The sequence below is a fragment of the Lygodium microphyllum genome, chromosome 1 (assembly GCF_053477565.2).
Source record: "Lygodium microphyllum isolate KBCC chromosome 1, Lygodium_microphyllum_v1.1.10, whole genome shotgun sequence".
Lineage (NCBI taxonomy): Eukaryota > Viridiplantae > Streptophyta > Polypodiopsida > Schizaeales > Lygodiaceae > Lygodium > Lygodium microphyllum.
In genome coordinates this window covers 155,205,499-155,225,632 of record NC_141135.1, presented here as the reverse complement: position 1 = coordinate 155,225,632, position 20,134 = coordinate 155,205,499, and the positions used below count along the sequence as shown (strand labels likewise).

General features: G+C 47.7%; 1 protein-coding gene across 7 annotated transcripts in view; it reads right to left on the bottom strand.

The window, feature by feature from the left end:
* LOC148041858 (putative ion channel POLLUX-like 2) overlaps positions 1-20,134 on the bottom strand; it is a 98,253-nt gene that overhangs the window by 19,661 nt on the left and 58,458 nt on the right. For all 7 annotated transcript variants that reach the window (XM_087683421.1, XM_087683383.1, XM_087683392.1 and 4 more), the window contains 3 exons: positions 14,611-14,697; positions 14,301-14,385; positions 88-235 (listed from right to left, as the gene is read on the bottom strand). In XM_087683421.1, coding sequence (XP_087539547.1) covers positions 88-235; positions 14,301-14,385; positions 14,611-14,697 — 320 coding nt within the window. The remainder of the gene's footprint in view (positions 1-87; positions 236-14,300; positions 14,386-14,610; positions 14,698-20,134) is intronic.

Genomic DNA, 20,134 nt, shown 5'->3' with positions numbered 1-20,134 from the left:
CTTGTTTTCTAACTACACATATCAGTGCTCTCTTTCTGCAAAGATTTCACAAGTATAAAAATCCAAAGAGGTAGCACAGAAAATTACTATCATGATCTAATAGCTCTCTGTAAACATCGATAAGTCCTCGCTGTCTTGAGCATTGAACAAAGATTTTCGATGAAAGATTTTGTACCAAGTTCACCTTTACTCTGGTATCCGACTTCAAAAGTTCTGCCGTGCTGGGATTGAGAACCTATAATAACATTCAAATAACACCTTATTTCAGATACTAATGCAAAACACAGTCATTATACTGCACAAGCTGCACCTTATAGAAAAACATAGAAAGCAGACCTGCTCTGATTTATTTATTTATTTATTTATTTTTGCAAATAAAGTGTGGCTAATTATATTACTTCAGAAAAAAACCTGAATACAAAGAAGTGCTCCTGCTCAACAGACCAAGCTGGAGCTGGTGAGAGTCACAGATACATCATATATACAAGCCTCTCAAGGTGGTCTGGGGGGATAGGGGCAAGAAGCCATGGAGGGGGGGTGTATCGCCATCTGGGGCTCCTTGCCTGCATCACGAAGAACGGGTCCTGGCCGCCCCAAGTGCGCATGAAATGACCTCGGAGCTCCTAACGAGCCCTGGGCTCGCCCTGCACTTGATCCCATTGGCCTCAAAGGGAGTGGATGATGGAGGTCCAGAGCTCCGCTAGGGTCGCCTGTACTGAAGGTCTCTCTCCGCCGAAAGCCACCTGACACCGCGCCTTGCAAATATGCCAACCGGTAAGACTCCCTATGATTTCCCATACCAAAGGGTCTAGCCGCCATGTCTTCCCCTGAAGGCCAACCACTCGGATCCTCTTCCATGAAAGGACAGCTATCCCTTCGTCTTGCTACCCTCTGTCAAGAGCTAGACGCCCCCCCTCTTGCAATGTGAAAAAGGTCCCAGGTGGAGCGGCACCCACTCTTCTTGCCACCTGTAAGGGGATGCATGCTGGTGAAAACCTAGCGGCCCATACCTCCCCGGGCTCTATAGGCTCTCGGATCGGGGGAGCAAGCCACTCCTGAGGTATCGTTGCGTCTATCTCCCTTATCCTTAGCTCCACTCCTCACTGGCAGCCTAATGCTTGCTTCAACACCTCCTCGTCCGCCATCTTGTACACCTCCCGCCATGTCCTGATTGTACGAGCCGGGCCAGCCTCCCAACCAGCCCATTGGATGTGGGGGCGCTCGTTGATCTGTGCCCCTTCCTAGTACCTGACCTGGGGGTTCCAAATCACCAGCTGCTGATGGTCTATCTCCTCCTGGTAGCCTAGGGGACTCTGGATAAGGGCCTTACGGAGGCCTTGCCACACACAGAGCAAGCTGCGTAGTAAGGGTGATCTGGGGGGGGGTGATCTGCGCTGTCGTGAAGATCCATCTCAGGGACGGCCTCCACTCACCACCAAGCCTCGGTCTACAGTCCTAAAGACCCTCCTGCAATAGGACCTTCCAGGTCTGCCCTCCCTGTGTGAGGCCGCGGACAACTAGCTTGCCTAGGAGGGCCATACTCTGATACTCTAGGTCTATGATCCCAAGCCCTCCCTCTGACTGATGTCATATAATGGTCGCCCACGCCACCTTGGCCCTGCAATCCCTGGAGCCGTCTGACCCGGACCAAAGGAAATTCTGCACTAGGCGGCAAAGCTGTATTACGCAGGAGGAGGAGAAGCACCAACACGAGGCGATGTACTAGGCCATCGCTAGGAGGACCTGGTTAACTACTAGGGCTCGGCCGGCTAGTGAGAGGTGAGCCGTGCTCTAGTAGGTCACCTTCCTCCGAATAGAATCAAGGACTGGAAGAAACTGTTGGGCGGGAGTGATGTCGAGTCCCACCTGGAACCCTAGGTACTGGACAGTATGTCCTCTGCTCACCCATCTAAATCCCAGGTGGATGCCCCACTCCGTGTTGGAGTCCAGGTCTATGAGGAAACCAACCGACTTTCGCCAATTGATTTTTGCTCCCGCTGCAGTACAAAACACCTCAAGAGCCAACCTCACTCTCTCCAACATCAATTCGTCGTCCTCTATGTAGAGCGCTGTGTCATTTGCATACTTTGAGTCTAACAACTCAGTCTCCTCTCTTACTGGAAGTCGGAGGCCACGTAAACCGCTCACACGTGACCTGAGGAAGTGAGACATCACCTCTACAAAGAGAAGGAATAGATACGGGGCCAGGGGGAAGCCCTGTCAGACCAATCTCTCCAGTCGAAACTCCTCCCCTCGCCTCCCTCCTATGAGAACCCTGCTGGTGGCCGATCTGTAAAGTACGGAGACCTCGGAAATCCAAGCCTGGGGGAAACCCAACCTCACCATGGTGCCCTCTAGGAAATCCCAGTCCACCCTGTCATAGGCTAACTAAGAATCCAAGAGTGGTACGGCCAGTCTCTGCCCACTGTACTGGGCCCATTCTGTCACCTCAAAGAAGGTGAATACATTGTCCAGGATGCTCCTATCCTGGACAAAGCCTGTTTGTGTGTCATCGATGATGTCAGGAAGCAAGGGGCATAGTCGCCTACCAATCATCTTTGCCAGTGCCTTATAGGCCACTGACAGTAAGGTGATCGATCTCCACTTGGAAAGCTCCAACCGGTCTCCCCCTTTAGGGAGAAGACTGATAAGGCTTGCCGATAGACTCCCTGGCATCTGTCCTGAAGTGAAAATCTCCTGAAAGGCCAACAGTAGGGGATCCTTCACCACTTCCCAGAAGGTAGTGAAGAAAGCCTTAGAGAGGCCATTCTCTCTCGCGCATTTCTGCCCATCCTGTGTATGGAAAGCCTTCTCTAATTCCTTCTCTATGAAGGGGGCTAGAAGGGAGCGTCCCATCTCTGTGACGAGGGACGGGATATTATCCCAGACCTGCTGTCTACATCACTGTCCTCTAGCTAAAGCTATCTCCTGCTGGAAGAGGCGACTATAGTAGTCCGTGGCAATCTCCATCACCTTGTCTCATCTCTGTGACGAGGGACGAGATATTATCCCAGACCTGCTGTCTACATCGCTGTCCTCTAGCTAAGGCTATCTCTTGCTGGAAGAGGCGACTATAGTAGTCCGTGGCCATCTCCATCACCTCGTCTCGGCTAAAACGGGTCCTCCCATATATTGATCTCGGAGGCTGTGTATCTACTCTTCAGAGGTGCAAGGCTGGTGTACCTGAAAAAACTCCCTGCACATCGTGTCCCCCTTCCGTGCCCAGAAAGCTGCTGAGGTGCGGAAAGAGAACTCAGAGCGTCTGTCCTCTAGGCCAGCAATGGCTGCTCACGCGCGCACCTCCTGTGCGTGGAGAGTGGGATCCCCTGGGGCCACCTATAATAATCTCTGCGTGGCTGCAAGGTCCCGCAGGAGTGCTCTCTCCTCCTCCCAGGTCCGATGCCTAGCCTGTATGGCTGCCTCTTGGCAGATTCTACTCGACTTAGCTAGGGCCTCTGCAACCTCCTCTGCGATTTGGCCCCTGCTGCCCTACTCTCTGGTCCAAATCTGCTCTATCTCTTTCGTCACCTCCTCCCTCCTGTAGATCGAGTCAGGGATCTGACAAGATCGTGAGTCTAGTGCAGATGCTGGCAGATCTAGTGTCAGGAGAACCGGGCAATGATCAGATAACGTGGTGCCCGCCAACTACCCAATCTGGCCTCCCCAAGAGCCTCCCCACTCTTCCACATAAAACCTGTCCAACCGCTCCAGCAAAACTCCACCTAGCCGCCTGTATCCCCAAGAGAAGTCTGGCGACCTCTCCCTCTTGTGGAAGGCAGGGTCTCTCCAAGCATTGCGTGCTCCTACTGCCAGTAGAAACACCTCCCATGCCTCCTGCTCCTCCCCGGCCATGCCCTGGTAGTTTCTCCCTCTGCCCTACTGGTCCTCCAAAGCCTCCAGGTTGTTCAAGTCTCCTCCAACAATCTAGGAGTCCACCTCTGGGAGTCCTTCCGCGATCTCCACCCGGAACGTGCTGCGTGCCCTAACCTCCGTAGGGGCATAGATATTAAGGACTCCAATGCACGAGTCCCCAATATCCAATCTGATCCGGACCCTTCCTGCCACTATCATCCCGTGGTCTTGAACACAAGCGGTAAGACTCAGACCAATAGAGGTGCATACGCCTCCACTCCTACCGTGGGCACCTATGGCGTGCTTCCAGTAAGGGGGCGAGCTGCTTGGGAGTACCTTCCCTACCCGCTGGGCCTAGGTGGGGGTGAGCTTGTGCTCCTATAGAAGTAAGATGTCGATCCGTCCGGCAAGGGCAGGCTGCAACTCCTACCGAACAATCAATTTCCTGGAACCATGTGCCCCACTGTAGTGGAGGCTATTCACGTTCCAGGATGCAAGATGTAAGCTCATGGGGAAACCTGGGACTGCCCGAACAAGCACCTGTTCGGTGTGGAGGCTGCTAATGACAAGGAGGAGCTATGAGGCATGCAGGTACGCTTTGCCGCCGGTCTGGATGGCGAGCTCCGTTCCCCCATGGTGGCCCTCGGCCGGACCAACGGGGTGATAGAAGTTCCAAGTGATACTATCAATGTATCTATCAACCATGCTAAGAGTCGAAACTCTGTAGAATGGTAGAAACGGGCCGCCTGTGCCAAGGGCCACTCAATCACATCCCTCGAAGCTCTCCACTGTGGAGGGGCTCGAAAGATAATGCTCGGGTGAGGGACCTTGGCACTAGCCCACCAATTAATGTCCATCATGCAACCACGCCACTGCTGTGCAAACAGTGCTAATCCTTCTTCTCCCATCCATTGGGAGGTGTGGTCCGCCACCTGACTTTTCAACTCTTCCTCTATCTGTGTCGTCGTCCACTCTCGTGAGTGAGAGGACTAAAGAAAAAAGGCGTAGTTTGGTCCATCCGGTGGTGCTAGTAGATGGACCTTGCTTCTCCTTGACTTACGAACCACGAAGATCCCCACCTCTAGAGGTAGTGGGAACTCTCCGCACTCTCAAGTAGAACCATTGCGGAAGAACTCCTGTGGCAGCAGGTGTGCCTGTCTCGGGCAGGAAGGTGTGACGAGCGGCAGGGGTGGATGAGCTGGTGGTTGTATGGGAGGGGGAGGACTGCTGGTGCGAAGAGGATGTAGGCGTGTGTGGCTCATTACCTCCTGTGGGAGGCGGGGGGGTGGGTTTGGGGGGGGATCACCTAAACCAGGTGCGGATCAGGGGAGGTGCTCGGTACGGGAGGTGGTGGGGGGAGGATGATTGAGGGATGGTGGGGTGGACAGAAGTACATGGCGGGTGTGGGGGGGAGGGGGGGCTGATGGTCTTGGAAGTGGGGGGCTGTGGGCCAGGGTCATTGGGGGGGGCTGGGATGTGGAGAGAGGTGGGTGTGGGGCCTGTGGGGACTCAGGAGAGGTAGTCTTTGGCACAGGTGGTGGATGTGGGGAGTTGCGGTCCTGCTGGGTGGGGGGGGTAGGAGGGGGCTATGGAGTGCTCTGCCGAGGGGGCGTCGCACGCCCACCTGCTCCCTGCTGCTGAGGCTAGGTCTGAGACGCAGGCTGCTCCCCCCCCCCCCCCTTGTCGTCTCCCTCTCTGTCACCTTTGGACGTGTGAAGCCATCAGCGTCCACCTGTGGGCCTGTCGGCGGAGCCACCTTGGTTCCGAAATGCGTGCAACTTGCTGCTTGATGCCCAAAGTCGTGACAGCGCAGGCACTGCCCTGGCTGCCCCGTCACAATGACCTGCTGCCTAAAGGAGTGCCCGCCTGCCTCAATCTCTAGGAACTGTGGGGTATTCTTGACCTCTTTCACTACCACCCGTACCTTTGGGACTCCTATAGCTGTCACTACATCCGCGAAGGACGCCGGAAGGATAGTGCTAAAAAGCCTTCCAAATTCTTCCACCAACTGGCAATACTCAATCGCCAAGCCAGGGAAAAGAAGAGTGACCGGATGCCGAAGAAACCTGTTGTGGAGTGCAAATGCCTCCACAGTAAAGCCTCTGTACCAAAGGACCATGTGTATGACCCCCTTCGTGGACTCATATGGTGAACTGGCGAGTAACTCGCGAGCTGCGTCTCCCGAGCTGAGCCGGACCATGAAGATCCCTTGGCCCAATAGGACCGCCTCCTTGATCTGCGCTATCCGGATGCGCAGCGTGGAGTGTAGCCAGTTCCGAAGCTGGGCCTTGGCTGGGGAATGTCCTACTACCTGACCATAAATCGTTGTTTCCATTGGCTCCAGCTCCTTAGCTCGGATGGCTAAGAGGTGTTCCTCAAAGAGGACTACGCGCAAGGTGTTTGACTGGGGGGCACTCGCTGAGTGCGCCGGCGTCTGACCAGGGGTTTCCATTGCACGTCCCTACTGAGAGGACTAACAATCACGTCATGGTGCTACTTGGGGGGGGGGACGACGGGCAGGATGATGGCCAAGGCGGGGGGGACAAGTAGGGCAGGGCGGGGCAATAGGCAGGGCGAGGCGACGGGCAGGGCGGGGCGACGTGCAGGGCGGGGGCAACGGGCAGGGCAGGATGGGACAATGGGCAAGACAGGTGATGGGGCAGGGCGACGGGCAGGGCGGGGCAGAGCGGAAGACTGGCGGGGCGATGAGCCACAGGCGGGGGCTCAGGCGGGGGCTCAGGCGGGGGCTCAGGCGGGGAAGGAGGGGGCACCAGCGCAGGCGACGATCAGGGCGGGCTCAAGCGTGAGGGATTAGTCGGGAGGTGGGGGTAGCAGGCGATGCAACGGCCCTCTAATGAATAATTAAAATCTGATTCTTTTCTTTCCAGGGCTGCTCAAGTCAACTTCTTGTACCAGCAGCAGGCTGATACAACAAGTATTGTTTCACTGAGCTCTCTCCCCATTCTATGATCTTGGATCCTACACATACTTGTTTGGACATGAATCACTATTGGAATTTTGGTGGGTGATTTTGGCAACTACCCACAAATGTTCCCACTACACCAATAAACTTGAATTTCATATTCTGATTGATGCTACTCTTGGACCCAAGGCTGGATCCAAGAGTTCATCATTCAGCCCATCTGTAAAAACTCGTCATGCTGCCTAGCCATGAATGTTTGGCCTTACATATATCCCTATCTTTTGGCTGATGGTACACCAGAGCTTTGTTGTGGGCTAGAACAAGCCATGAGCTTGAGTACCATTAATGTGGCCACCTTATAAGAGTTCCCAATCTTGTCTATGGGATTGCATACACAGATATGCCTAAGAATGTTCTGCCTTCTTTTTCCTGTTACATCAGTTACTATGATGGTTACATTGGAGAAAAAAGCATGATTGGCTTCTCACTAAGGCATAGCCTTTGGTCTTGAGGACATTCGTGATAGTCTAGAGGATCTGGTGTCTGCACATTACGCTACAGGATTCCCTTTGGCTACAAGGACATTCTTTGCAGTCATAAGAAACTGCTGTCTACACAATTCTTTTTTTGTTATTAAACCACTCTTTCTATTACTGTAATACACAAAGAAAGGGTCCTGCAAACTGAAGGATCATCTCATATGTTACAGAAAAATGGAAAAGAAATCTCATCATAGCTGGTCCATATTTATGACAATAGTACAAGGATTGGCACAAAGATGAACCAAAGTAAGAGTACTTGTATATCTATGAGGTTAAGAAACCCTTCCATGATGGTCAGTCAAATTTTACAGGGGACCCCAATCTGGTCAATGCAAGAAAAGGAATAGCCCTGCCACGATACTTATATCTGATCTGGGCTCCTTCATAGTATCTACCTCTGCTTTGGTGGCATGCATCCTCTCAACCACCCACCTACATTCTGGCTGCCTTTCCTCCTCTCTCTGAACTGCTGCCAAAGAGAGCCCCCTCTCCCTTTGTATCCACAACTCACTCCCTACCTCCCTCTAGTGGGTAACCAGTATCTTTGAGACCATATCCTCCTCTCTCTCCTTTACAAGAATCGCTCCCTCCTATTGACTGCCAGGGACATGAGAGACCAACTAGTCAATAGAAGCCTTGGTTGTGGAGGCAACCACAGATGCAACTAGCACATCAAGCATTGTCATAGGTAACTTTTTTGGGCAGGAGAGGAAGGGGCGTTTGAGAAGGCTACTCAGTCCCAGGTGGAATTGTGGTTGCCACCCCCAATGGTAGCAGTACAAGTACTAACGCTGCCACTGGGTTTCTTTTCTAGCCTGTTATTGAGCCAGCAAGGGTGTTGAAATATGGCCCTTCGAACAGCTCATATGAGTAAACCATGTTTCTTTTCTAGCCTGTTATTGAGATAGGGACGGTGTTGAAACATGGCCCTTCTAACAGGCTCATATGAATAAACTGTTAGCTAGAGATGAGATTATGACATCATTGCCTTACTAAAACTGGAATGATATCATCTATGGTGTCATTACCCCACTTGTCTCAGCAGTATATCCCTTTGTTACTTGTGGCTTGGGAGAAAACTCAGCCACAGTTGTCTCAATCACCACTGATGCCACTGGTGCAGCTACTGCTGCACCTCTGCAAGCACTAGGCCTGAGCTCTCTAACCATTATCCATTTTCTCATAGGCTGTTGCTCCTATCCCTGTCTCGCTCTCTATCTCTGTCTCTATCTCCTCTGTCTAGTGCCTCATTGCCTCTACTACTTGTTCTTACTCCTGCAAGGCATGGATCCTCCCCCCTCATCCTAAAAGGAGGCAAGATGAGGCCTAGCAACCTGTCTCCTCTGCTAAGTCCTAGGAGGCCAGTAAAGTATGCCATCTAGAGCATGGAACCCTTGTGCACCAAGGGGATCCAGATGGCCTATGAAAGAGAGCCCAATGAAGAAGTCGAGACCATAACTCTAACTAATTCATGCTGAGGGCACTCCTCTATCATCAACAAAGGTCTTGTCCCACTGAATGACACAACCAAACGATTTGCCAATTTGGGCTATCTGGGGTAGGAAGAACTCATCGAGGTTGGAAAAATGAAAGGTGTTAGTTGTACTATCCCCAAATGTAGAGTAATCCTTTTCCTGAATCTAAAGTTGGAATTCAAAAATAATCTAAAGGGTAGTGATCATAAAGTAACTTCCACACATGAAATAAATCAACAAATAAACAAAAGACACTAAGCACGAGACCTAGAATGCTCTTGCAAAGAGATGACAGATGATAGGCCCCAAAGGTCGGTGCCCCTTCCACTATTTATTTATGATTGTTCAAAGCCTATACAAATCATAAGTAACCGGTATCACAAACAAGCACTCTCTCAATGCCAGTGATTCGCATGTGCTTTACTCTTGAATCAACCAAACATGTCTTCAATGTGGTATCCTTAGTTTCTTTCACTAGCCTTGACCCAATGCACAACAAATCTGTCCATTTACACTCTAACAAGTGTAATGCATTGGAATGCATGTTGCCCTTGGTCCAACAGTTATATCAGAGGTGCAGATCTCATCTCACATTGTTTTGCCTTGCAAACAATGTGAATACATGCAAATCTCATTTCTAAACTAATCCAATCCGTTTTACAAACCCTAAGCCTTGTTCATGCATCAATCCTAGTGATTTTCCCTAACCTTTGCACACCAAATTCACTGTCAAACTGACTTGGACTTCAAATCTGTACCAGCATTCAATTCATGCCAAGGGAAATTGCTCTAATATCTTATTCTGCATTCCATTAGGTACTGCCTTGCATTTCTCTAATTTTCCTATGCATTTCCCATGCTAGAATGGCTGTACTTATGCCATCTCACATAGCACACCTGACCTGGGCTTGAATGACAAAAAGCTTGAAAGCTCCCTGCCGCTGCTATGATGTGCCTCTTGCTCCTAGGTGATCCTAGACCTTCCTACTCACAATCCCTTTCTCCAACCCCTCTCACTATTCCTATCATACCCATCAACTTTCTTAAGCCGCTCTTGCCATCCATGTCATACCACCAACTGCCTACTCCTCCTACAACACTTGCAACTCTTTTGCCACTTGCTCATGTACCACTTGGGTAGTTCCATCACCTGCCAGCTCCTATATCACACCTGTGCACCATTGCTATAAGCTTCCACCTATCTATCACTTTTTATTTCCTTTCCAGTGCTTAGCTTGCCACTGGCTTCCATACCCTCTCCATTGGTAGCCTTGTATCAAGCAGTGACCACCCTCTCCTTCTCAATTCTCTCTCCCCTCAAGCAGTCACCTCCACCCTTTCCTCCTTGATTCTCCCCTCCCCTCAAGTCACAAGACTAGAAAGGCTCAAAGTTTCATGGATTACAAGAGCCGGCATACTAGCAAAATGAAGGAGAAACCTTGATTTGCAAGACACTACTCAATCCCTCTTCTTTCTTAAGGGATTCTAGTATTGCAGCCCCTACACCTTCCATGGCTGATACTTTCCCACAGATTAGGTTTCGTCCTCATGCAGGACTAAAGATCAGGGAGAAAGTGGCAGCCTTGGAGGTGTCATCTTCGGTGTGCCAACTGCTACATGACAAATCACCACTGCACTCAATGAAGGACATGATATAGGCAGCTCTCACAGGCACCCCTCTTAATGGTTACAAAAGTAACCTTCCTTGAAAACGGGTGTCTTAGCAACACTTTCAAGATACTGGAGCAGTCTGAGGTTGTACATGCCACCAACCAGTTGGATGTTCTGGCTGCATTGGGTTCCATGGGCATGTGGTTTAGAGGGACAAGACCTTTGCACATGTGGTAGTGGAGGGTTTCCCTCAGCACCTATTAGCCAGGGAATAGATCCCACTTCTTCACTTGATTCTCTACCTCGAGCCAAAGGATGCCCTCAGTGCATTAGGGGTTCCTGCTCCAAACAGTATACTACATTGGCCTCCCATGGAAATGTTTCACCTGCAAGACGATAGGCCACCTTGCAATGGACTACCCAAGGATGCATAAGAGAAGACGGATTGTTAGGCCTCGCCCAGCCTCCTTTCAAGATAAGTGGGAAGGATGCTTGCCTTGCAGAAGTGAGAGAGTACAAGAGGCCAGAGAGAAAGTGGGGAGTTTTCAGAGACCACAAGCATGCTGCTAATACAGACGTGGTAGTAGCTATGACACTTGCATCCATAGAGGCAGAGGCAACAGCACCGGCGTCTCTTGGGCCACCAGCAGCAGCTGAGGGACTCCTAGTCCCCCCAGCCATCTCTGACAGTGTAAGACGCGTCAATACACTCAGCACTAGTGATAGTAGAGATAGTTGCACCTTAACTCTCCTCTCATAAACCATTAGAGATTGAGATGCTTCAGCCCATTTAGCTTCCCCCTCAGTCACCTGTGACACTACCTTCACCACTGCTTCTAGTGGCCAATGCATTTGCTAGTTTCATAGGTCTTTGGTACTCTAAAGCAGAGGGGGTTGTTGGGGGGAAGGGGAAAGTGGGGGGTTGGGGTGGTGTTCCCATCATGGAAAGGGAGGAGGAATTGTTTCATGACCCTAGCTGTTGAGCAACCAAACTCAGTAAGTACATTAACAAATAATTGTATTACATTAGTTCCCTAATTCTGGTTTCCATTTACAGCCCCAAAAAGGCTTTATTTGTATTAGTTGGAATCTATGGTGCACCATAGGACGAATGTGTAAATTTTTCCTTTGAATAGGATATGGGCATTATTGTCTTGATTTGGCACATTCATTCTTCATCGGTTCCTTCATTCCTCAGCAATCTCCATGGCTGTCCACACCTTGAGACAGAGGGCATCTCAGTTTGTGGAGGTCTCTCGCATGCTGCCCAGCTTGGCACCCTGTTTTCTTCATTATCAGGGCTGCAACTTTCTTCAGATCTGACCACCCAGTTGTTATCTTTTCTGCTGAAGTCTGGTGACAATCTTTTACATACTGGCAACTCCTCTTCAGCCCATGGCAACCTGCAGTTTTTCAGTCTTGATCTGCATTTTACAGTGATTAGGTTTTTGCAGCATCTATCATCATATGCAATCCATTTCAGGGCATGGCCTGGCCACCCAGCAGTATTCTTCAGACTGCTACTGATTGAAGCTCAAGATTAGCTATCTCACCTTCATTTTTCCTTGCTGGAGACTCCCTGACTACTGGCAACATCATCCTTCAGATTGCAACCAGTCATCAGCCCTCCTCTGCTGCAGTTTCAGTGGATAGAGACATCTATGCAGCAGACATCAAACATCAAAGCAGCTTCCTTTCCACACTGACAATCCCTGAGGAATACATTTCACTTCATCTACTGCTTTCTATTATCTTCCACTGTCTACTTTGACATCCCACTGCTTGGAGGACTGTGTTTTGTTCCCTCCATAGAGCATCTTCATCCATAGGTGCTGCGCCTAATCAACCAGGACAGCGCAAGCATCTCGAACCTCCACTCACCTCACTTACCAATCCCAAAGACACAGCCACTTTGAGGCTCACTCCATTGTATCAGCATTCAGCATGATTCAATGTTCATTATTCTTCATTCTTTCGTGTTTCCAAGTTTTATTTGTCACAATGTTTGTCATACACTCTATGTTCGCCATACACTCTATACCTTTCTCCCTACAAACCCTACCATTCTCGACGTAGTACTAGAGTAGGGGTACTCAAAGAGCTAAAGATTCTCTTTTTCAATGAAGGTGAATAAATCTTTGTGGGATCAGTAATAGTCTGGACTCTCAGATTCCAGTTTTTTTATTTCCACTCCACCATCAAGGCGGATACTGTTGTCTTCTCCCTCCCACCTCTCCCTTTAGAGTTTTCACACACTAGTATTATGACTTCTCCAAAGAGGGAAGCACGAGCCACTGGGTGCTCCTCCTGTGGCAAAAACAGTCACAAGACCGAAGACTGCCATCATCAACCATTGCTCCCTATGCCACCGGAGTATATGTGTCTTCCCCTTGACACTCCTTGTGCAATCCTGCTATTTTGGCCAACAGAGATAAATGTTTCATAAGCTACCCCAATTCTATGCTCAAGGTAGCAAGAGGTATATGATGTGCACTAATCCCCTGGAAAGCACTCGGAGGCTCTAAGATTGCACAAGGAAATAAGGCTTCTTGGAGACCACTGCAATGAGCTATGGGGGTTTCCCCCACCTACTTTCGGGTCTAGTGGCTTACATGACCCATGGTTCTGCAATTTACTCCACCAATACACAAAGATTGTTGGATAGCACCTTTTTGACAGTCAGCTCCCCCAAGAGATAAAGCCTATTGAACTCTTATCAACAGAGGTTGTTACCCACCCATGGCTCCACAAGAATTGCACATTTCCATCTAGAATAGAATATTCGCCATATATTTGATAACATAAACTTATGTATAGGTTCTTAAAGTTATCATTGAAAGAAGGTCTACTTCTTATGGCTAATTGCTCTCAATGGCTTCACAATTGACACCTCATTGGCTCAAATGTAGCAAGACAAGGTTTGTCAAGGATGATTGAGGCAATCCTTGGAGACACTAAAGCATTGTCTTTTGGCATGTGAGGAGGCTTTACTAGTCTAGAGAAACCCCACAAAGCTAAGCCTGAAGTGCATCACCCAGGAAGTTTTTTGTTGGTAGTCCATCAGCCAAGGTTGCCACCTACTCTATGAGGCCAAGATGCATGATATAACTTCATCAATAATTTTGGGACATATGTAAAGATGATGTTGGAGCTAGCAAATCCCGGAGATTGCCATGCCTTGATCAAAGACTTGAGAGGTTATTGCAAGCTCCATAATGTGACATATTGGAAGGCCAATGGAGAGCTCTCTTCAATATATAACAACTTGGTAGAGCTAGAGACTCCCAGGATCTATTCAGATGGATGGCAATGGGATCAGATTCAGAATTACACATGTAACAAATAAGAGCTCAGACAACCTTTCCTCCACACTTGCAGACAGGCATTGTCACATGTTCTTAATGTTATAGGGTGATTCCCTCTCAAGCTACTATTCTGCTCTGCCTAGCCCCTATATTCCTAGACCGACTTGAGAAGCTTCATACATATTTTATTCACACCAATCATGCTAAGAAAACATACTAAGTTGGTTCGAGGAGGGACTTTTTTGAGATGACCTTTCCATTTTTATTTGCATAAGCACTTGTATGAGAAATCACATGTTGGATTATTCATTTCCAGAAGCTTCTAGAAAACACAATACATTTATGATCCAAATGCCGCCAATCTACATATTAACTCTGGAAATTATTGGCTGTAGCTTTTAATCAACTTTGCAAATTTAGAGAAGGTGTCTTACTATAACAGTCAGTCTAACTAGCTACTATATAAACTTACACATATGTAGCTATTTACTCCAAAAACTCATGGATATGTAACTATGATTATACAGATATTGGATAATGTTTTCTTAAATGCATAAGTAAACAAAAGCACATGTAAGTGACAAGAGAGTGCCTCTACAACAAGCTTCCCTGTTGAACCCTCCAATAAAGGTTGTAGTGCCAACACCGTCAACACAGAGTCTGCATCTGCTTCATATCTGATATGGGTTGAAAAAATGTTGAGAGAACCTATCACTCTAGAAGAAAACTATCAATTTCTAAATCATGATGAAGCAATTGCAATGTTTGAAACAATTTGCAATCAAAGACTGTTCCTTACCTATCTTTGATGAGATTATCTAAACTAAAACGATCAGAAAACATTTTCTGAAAAATAAACATCTCTCAAATTACTGAAGGAAAAGTTTTCTAGATCAGCATACCCATAACCATCTTGAGCTAAAACAATAACCGAATGAGCTTTATTTGCTGCGACTTTTTGAAATGACACGGTGTCACTTAAACTCCCTCTGTAACAAAAAAATTTGCCATTTTTGCAGACACTTGAAACCTTGGAAGATGTGGAAAGGAAATAAAGCTATAAGATAATACAAAAATATCAAGAGGCAAAAACTTAGCCAAACTCAAACAGTAAGTAAAGTTCAATCACTAGGTACTATGCAACCATTTAAAGTGCCCTATGTAAGATAATGTGTGAAATATCACTTGTTCTTTAATTTGTTTTCATGTTTACTTTACTACAGATTCAGAAACATTGTCGAGGATCTCTCTCTCTCTCTCTCTGGTTCCGATCACAAATGCCTTTCTGAACCCTGACTGGCAAAGTCAGAACTGAGCTGGAACTGCCTCTTTCAGGCACTATGTGGAAACTGTCTACGTAGATGCAGAAACAATGGACAGTCTATTGCTGTCTTTCAGTTGGGCGCTGCAGAGAGGTAGGAGGAACTGGCGTGAGGTGGAAAGGCAGGTCGACAGTTAATACTGCAGCCGCAGGGGAAAGGACAGGGTGTCCTAAACTGAAAAGGAAAACGAAAAAATGAAAGCAGCGGGTGAACCTCCTCCATGACGGAGATGGACGATCAGAGACTGCTGCCTCTTGCTCCCGCTCGTCCAGAGCTTGCCTTCACCCTGCACACTTATGCAGGCTGCACGCAAGTGGAACAGGCCAGGGTTCGATACATCGGTGCAGAGGGCCAGTCGTGACGGGCCACCATTTCTGTGTGCGTGTGTGTGTGTGTGTGTGTGTGTGTGTGTGTGTGTTCACACATTCTCTCTCTCTCTCTCTCTCTCTCTCTCATAATAGGTAACTATATTATATATATGTTTTTTAAATACAAGATCACATGATTGGAAGATGCAGGATGACTCTAGGCTATCTTGCATAAACTCAACTCTCTTTTACAAACAACACATGAAAGGAACACCAAGTACAAAAATCAGGGCAGGTTCATTGAAGAGACCGCAAGGTACCAAATCCTCTACAGACAAAGTATTTGGTACTTTGCCAGCAGCCCCAGCTTAGGCCTACAAAAAACCCAATCAAAAGGATGCACCCTAGCGCCCACCACAGCATGCCAAATGTCACAAAGGAGAAGCCAAATTTTCCGGAAAAAAGGATAAGAGATAAATCACTAACAGGAAGATTCCATTGCAGTAGTACAGAAGAAATAGTTGCCATTGGAAATACCCCGGCAGTGAAGAGCCGTAGCAAGGGGGAGACCACCCACCAACATGCGCCAAATGAATACCGTGCATTTGAATGGTGTCTTGTTATGCCATCCTTCCATGATTGTGAGCTTCCACCAAGCTTTAGTTTTCTGCAATCCCCAAAGTGCACGAATGATCTTTGATTATGAGGTGGTAAATCTGATTAACTGAGGAAGATTGGAGACTGAAGCCGCCTGCAAGGTTCCAATCCTGCCTAGGACATGCAGAATCTAGAACAGGAAAAGGTTGACGGTCCTATAAAAGTCTAGAGACCTTGCCCCAAAGGGCACGGTAACCATGAGGAACCCAAAACACCTGCCTAACTCTGTGAAAAGACATGAGTGGGCATCGAGGCAAGAGAGCGGCATCAGCCACCACTGAGACCAATCCAAGGGGCAAGCCATGAGATTAAATTTAGGTCTGTCCTCTAATTTGTCCTCCCATGAGAGCACACAAGAAGTTGCCAGAATTTCCATTTCGAAAGAATTAGTAGCCAATCTATCCTCAGCCAAGTGCCATTGTACCTTGGAAAGCACCATTTTCCATGAACATACCAAGTGGGTGATAAATGTTGAAGCAAATGTAGAGAACTGAATGTTAGCGTTAAGGACATCCACCAAGAACCTTGAATCGTCATATTACCCTGCCAAAGGCTGCGATATTCAAGAAAAAGGCACATCCACACCACTGGGATATCCCAAGTGCTGGCCAATATCATTGATTTTTGAGCATTTATATGAAAGCCCAGGGCTAAACCACTAACACATGCCAAATCATCCTTGCCCAATTCACATTGGTCTGGCCAGCCTTAAGAAATGTAAATGAATCATCTGCCAACAATTGACCCAAAAGTTGGGGACCACTAGGAAGGGATAAACCAACAATCTCCCCATCACCACCACCAATCCTATCTAGCAAAGAGAACATTGGATGAGTGATCAATGCAAACAATAAAGGACAGAGAGGGCATCCTTGACACAAAGAGCCAAATAAGACAATCTCATCTATGACTCCCCCATTAAGTACAACATGTGCCGTTGCATCCCAGCTGATAGTGTCAATAAGAGAACTCATATGGGCACCAAAGCCCATGGTGGATATCAATTGCCACATGAAAGACTAGCTGATGTTATCAAAAGCCTTCTCAATATCTAGCTAGATCATGACAATCTGTTGGCCAGAGGCTTTGGCATAATCAATCCTCATCTAAAACATTCAAAATATTATGCATAATGTTGCGTCCCTTAATGAGACCATATTGCTGTGGATGAATCAACTATGCAACACTTTTTGCAATCTGTTTGCATCTAGTTCATTCTGTCATGGGCTATATAACCTCAATAACTATGAAAAATGTGTGAAGGACATAGTATGTGCTGTTGCAAATTCATAAACTATTTCAAACCCAAAACTTTGGCATGCGTGTTTGATATGGTATCTTGTCATCTCATTCAACACCCATCAACCTCCTAAGGAAGGCAAAGCTCTCTGTAGAGAGGCTTTTTGTGAGCAACTTTGTAGGATTTTGGTTAGTTGAGATCTTGACAAGGTCAACAGACCTCTGTCCTCAATGACTACAAGGAGCCCATAACAAAAATGGGTACAAGGAGCCCATAACAGAAATGGGTCTCCATTGTTTCAAAGTTCATGGTGAGGGAACCTTGGGCAGCAAATGAATAATTGCAATCTTCCAATCCAAAGGCATTGATCCAAATCCCCACACATGCTAGCAAAGGCGAGTTAGAAGGTCCTTAAGCTGCTCCACATTGACTGAAAACAACTCATTAGTGAAGCCATCCCAACCAGGGCTTTTCCTACGTGGTAAATGGGAAAGCACTTCCTCTAGTTCCTCCTCTGTAATATTGACTTTCATCAAGTACACCCATTCAAGCTTAACCTGATTATGAGATAGGTCACATATGTATCAACAAGTAAAATGCAGTCCTCCATAATCTATATTGCTTACTGCTCAATGAAATCCCGTTGATATTCCATAAAGCGAGTTTCATGATGAGCATAGAGGGGAAGAACTACTAGATTACCGCTTTCCCTTTGAATCCACAGATCTAGCAGCCTTGAATCTCTCCATTTCACTACGAATCACATCCACAAATCTGCCCTCTGCAACCCAACAATCGGAGCATGGGGAGGGAACTGATGCTACTGAGCATGGAATGCATCACGAGAGGGCAAGAGCCACCACAAGCATCAAACCTCAAAGAAAAATCAAAAGCACCTTTACCAATCACTGGAGTTACAGGCACACGAGATGATTGAGGTTGGGGTTTAGAGTAGAATACTTTATCCCTACATTGAAAAGTTTGTGTGATATTATCACAGACTGAATGCGCACAAATCAAATGAGCCTCCTAGTGAGCTTGGCGTTTCACCACAGAAACCCAAGAAGCATCCTTAAAAACTTGACCCTATACCAACAGGACACGACTCTCTAGCAAGTCCAACCAAAAGTGAATCTATATTAGCATTTCTGTGCAAGCTAAGGGGTGCAGGGAGATGAACAGATTGTTGCGGCATAGCATGGGGTTCACACTCATGTATATCCACCTCAAGATCCAAACCATGCTGCAAAATCTCTAGAGCATGATCATGTTCAAAGACAAAATGACCTAACTGTCCACATTTGAAACAATGTCCTGCAAAAGTTCCCCATTTTAAATCCAAAACCAACGTATGCAATCCTACCACCTCGAAACAATTTTTTTTAGCCGAGTGTTTTTCCAGTATCCCAAATCATGCAAGCTCTATTCCTTTTCTGAGAGGCCAAATGAGGCTCCACCACAAAACTTGACCAAGAGATCTCAATACAAGAGGAAGAAGCCGCCAAAGGTGAGAAGGAAAATTAACCACTTCTACCCAAATCAGGCATGCTTGTCTAGGGATATCCTCAAATTCCTCCATGGGCCTCCATGGGATGGCATGAACCAACTGACCATCCAGAAACAATGGGATACACCGTATTATCCATACCTGAGCATCTGAGAATGAAAGAAAATCTCAAAAAACCCTTAGGGCCATCATAAATCTCCTCTACAAGAGGGGCTTGCACTTTCCCTAAAGCATCAGTTTGACACACATCATCACTCAATAGCATTGATTGCAACTATGCTCTAATACAGGGGAGCAAAAGAGTCCTTCCTATCAAATAAAAGAGAGCTTCCCTCTCATGGAAGGCTGCAATCTGTTGTAAAACTATATCTGTCCCCATGACAGCCACCACAGGATCACCATCATGTAATGAGCTTCCTTTCCCTTCATTTGCACATGCATAATCATTCATCAGATTCTTTGCACTGGCAAACATAAATTGAAAAGACTTGTTGGTCTGCATGCAAGGAATACACACAACCTATTGAGGCATCGCACCCTGGTACATGACCCCCCTGCCCCTGCAAAGGAAGGGAACCACCCTGTTGCAAGGGCTTCAAAACAGTCGTATCTAGAGGATCAAGCACTATCTTGCAACATTTTCCCACTTCATCGCCTTCAATGTCTTCGAGGATGTCTTCAGCCTGAGACTTCTCATCCAAATCCAAACCATCTTTACCTTCTACCCTGGCCAAGTGCTGATCAAGAAAATCCATATTAATGCCACAAGAGGGCTCTGCACTGATGCAGCACTGTGCAGGACTGCCACCTGTGTCAACACTGTTCCACAGTAGGTCACAAGAGTAGGTCTCCTGCTGTATTTCACTCTGGGAATGCCTACGTTGCTGCCTGCTATGTTTCCCTGTCCTGGAGGGCAGCAGGTTGTTCTGTAGTCAGGACAGTGACCTGTCCTGATGACAGCAACCTCTCTCTCTCTCTCTCTCTCTCTCTCTCTCTCTCTCTCTCTCTCTGTCTGCAATCTGCTGTGTTTGTCTGCAGGCCTGCGCAGAATTTAGGCTAATACCTGCACCACTGTTGGGATCTTCTCACGTACCTGTAGTACCATGTAGCCTGGGCACCTGCTGCACCTGTATGTGAGTCCGCCAGTTTGCAGGGTCTGCACCTGTTGTCTCCTGCTGCACCTCTGGATCAGCCTGCCAGTTGACACTCTGCCTGTCATCTCCTGCTACCCCTTTGAGGTCTCTATCTGAAGACAATTTCATATCTGCTACACCCTTTGACTGTCTGAGGATGTCACTGCTCACAGGGCTGGACTGCAGATCCGCTGCACCACAAGAGTGTTAGGGTTCTAGGTCTAGTGCACCACAAGGCTGTCACAACCCTCTCTCTCTC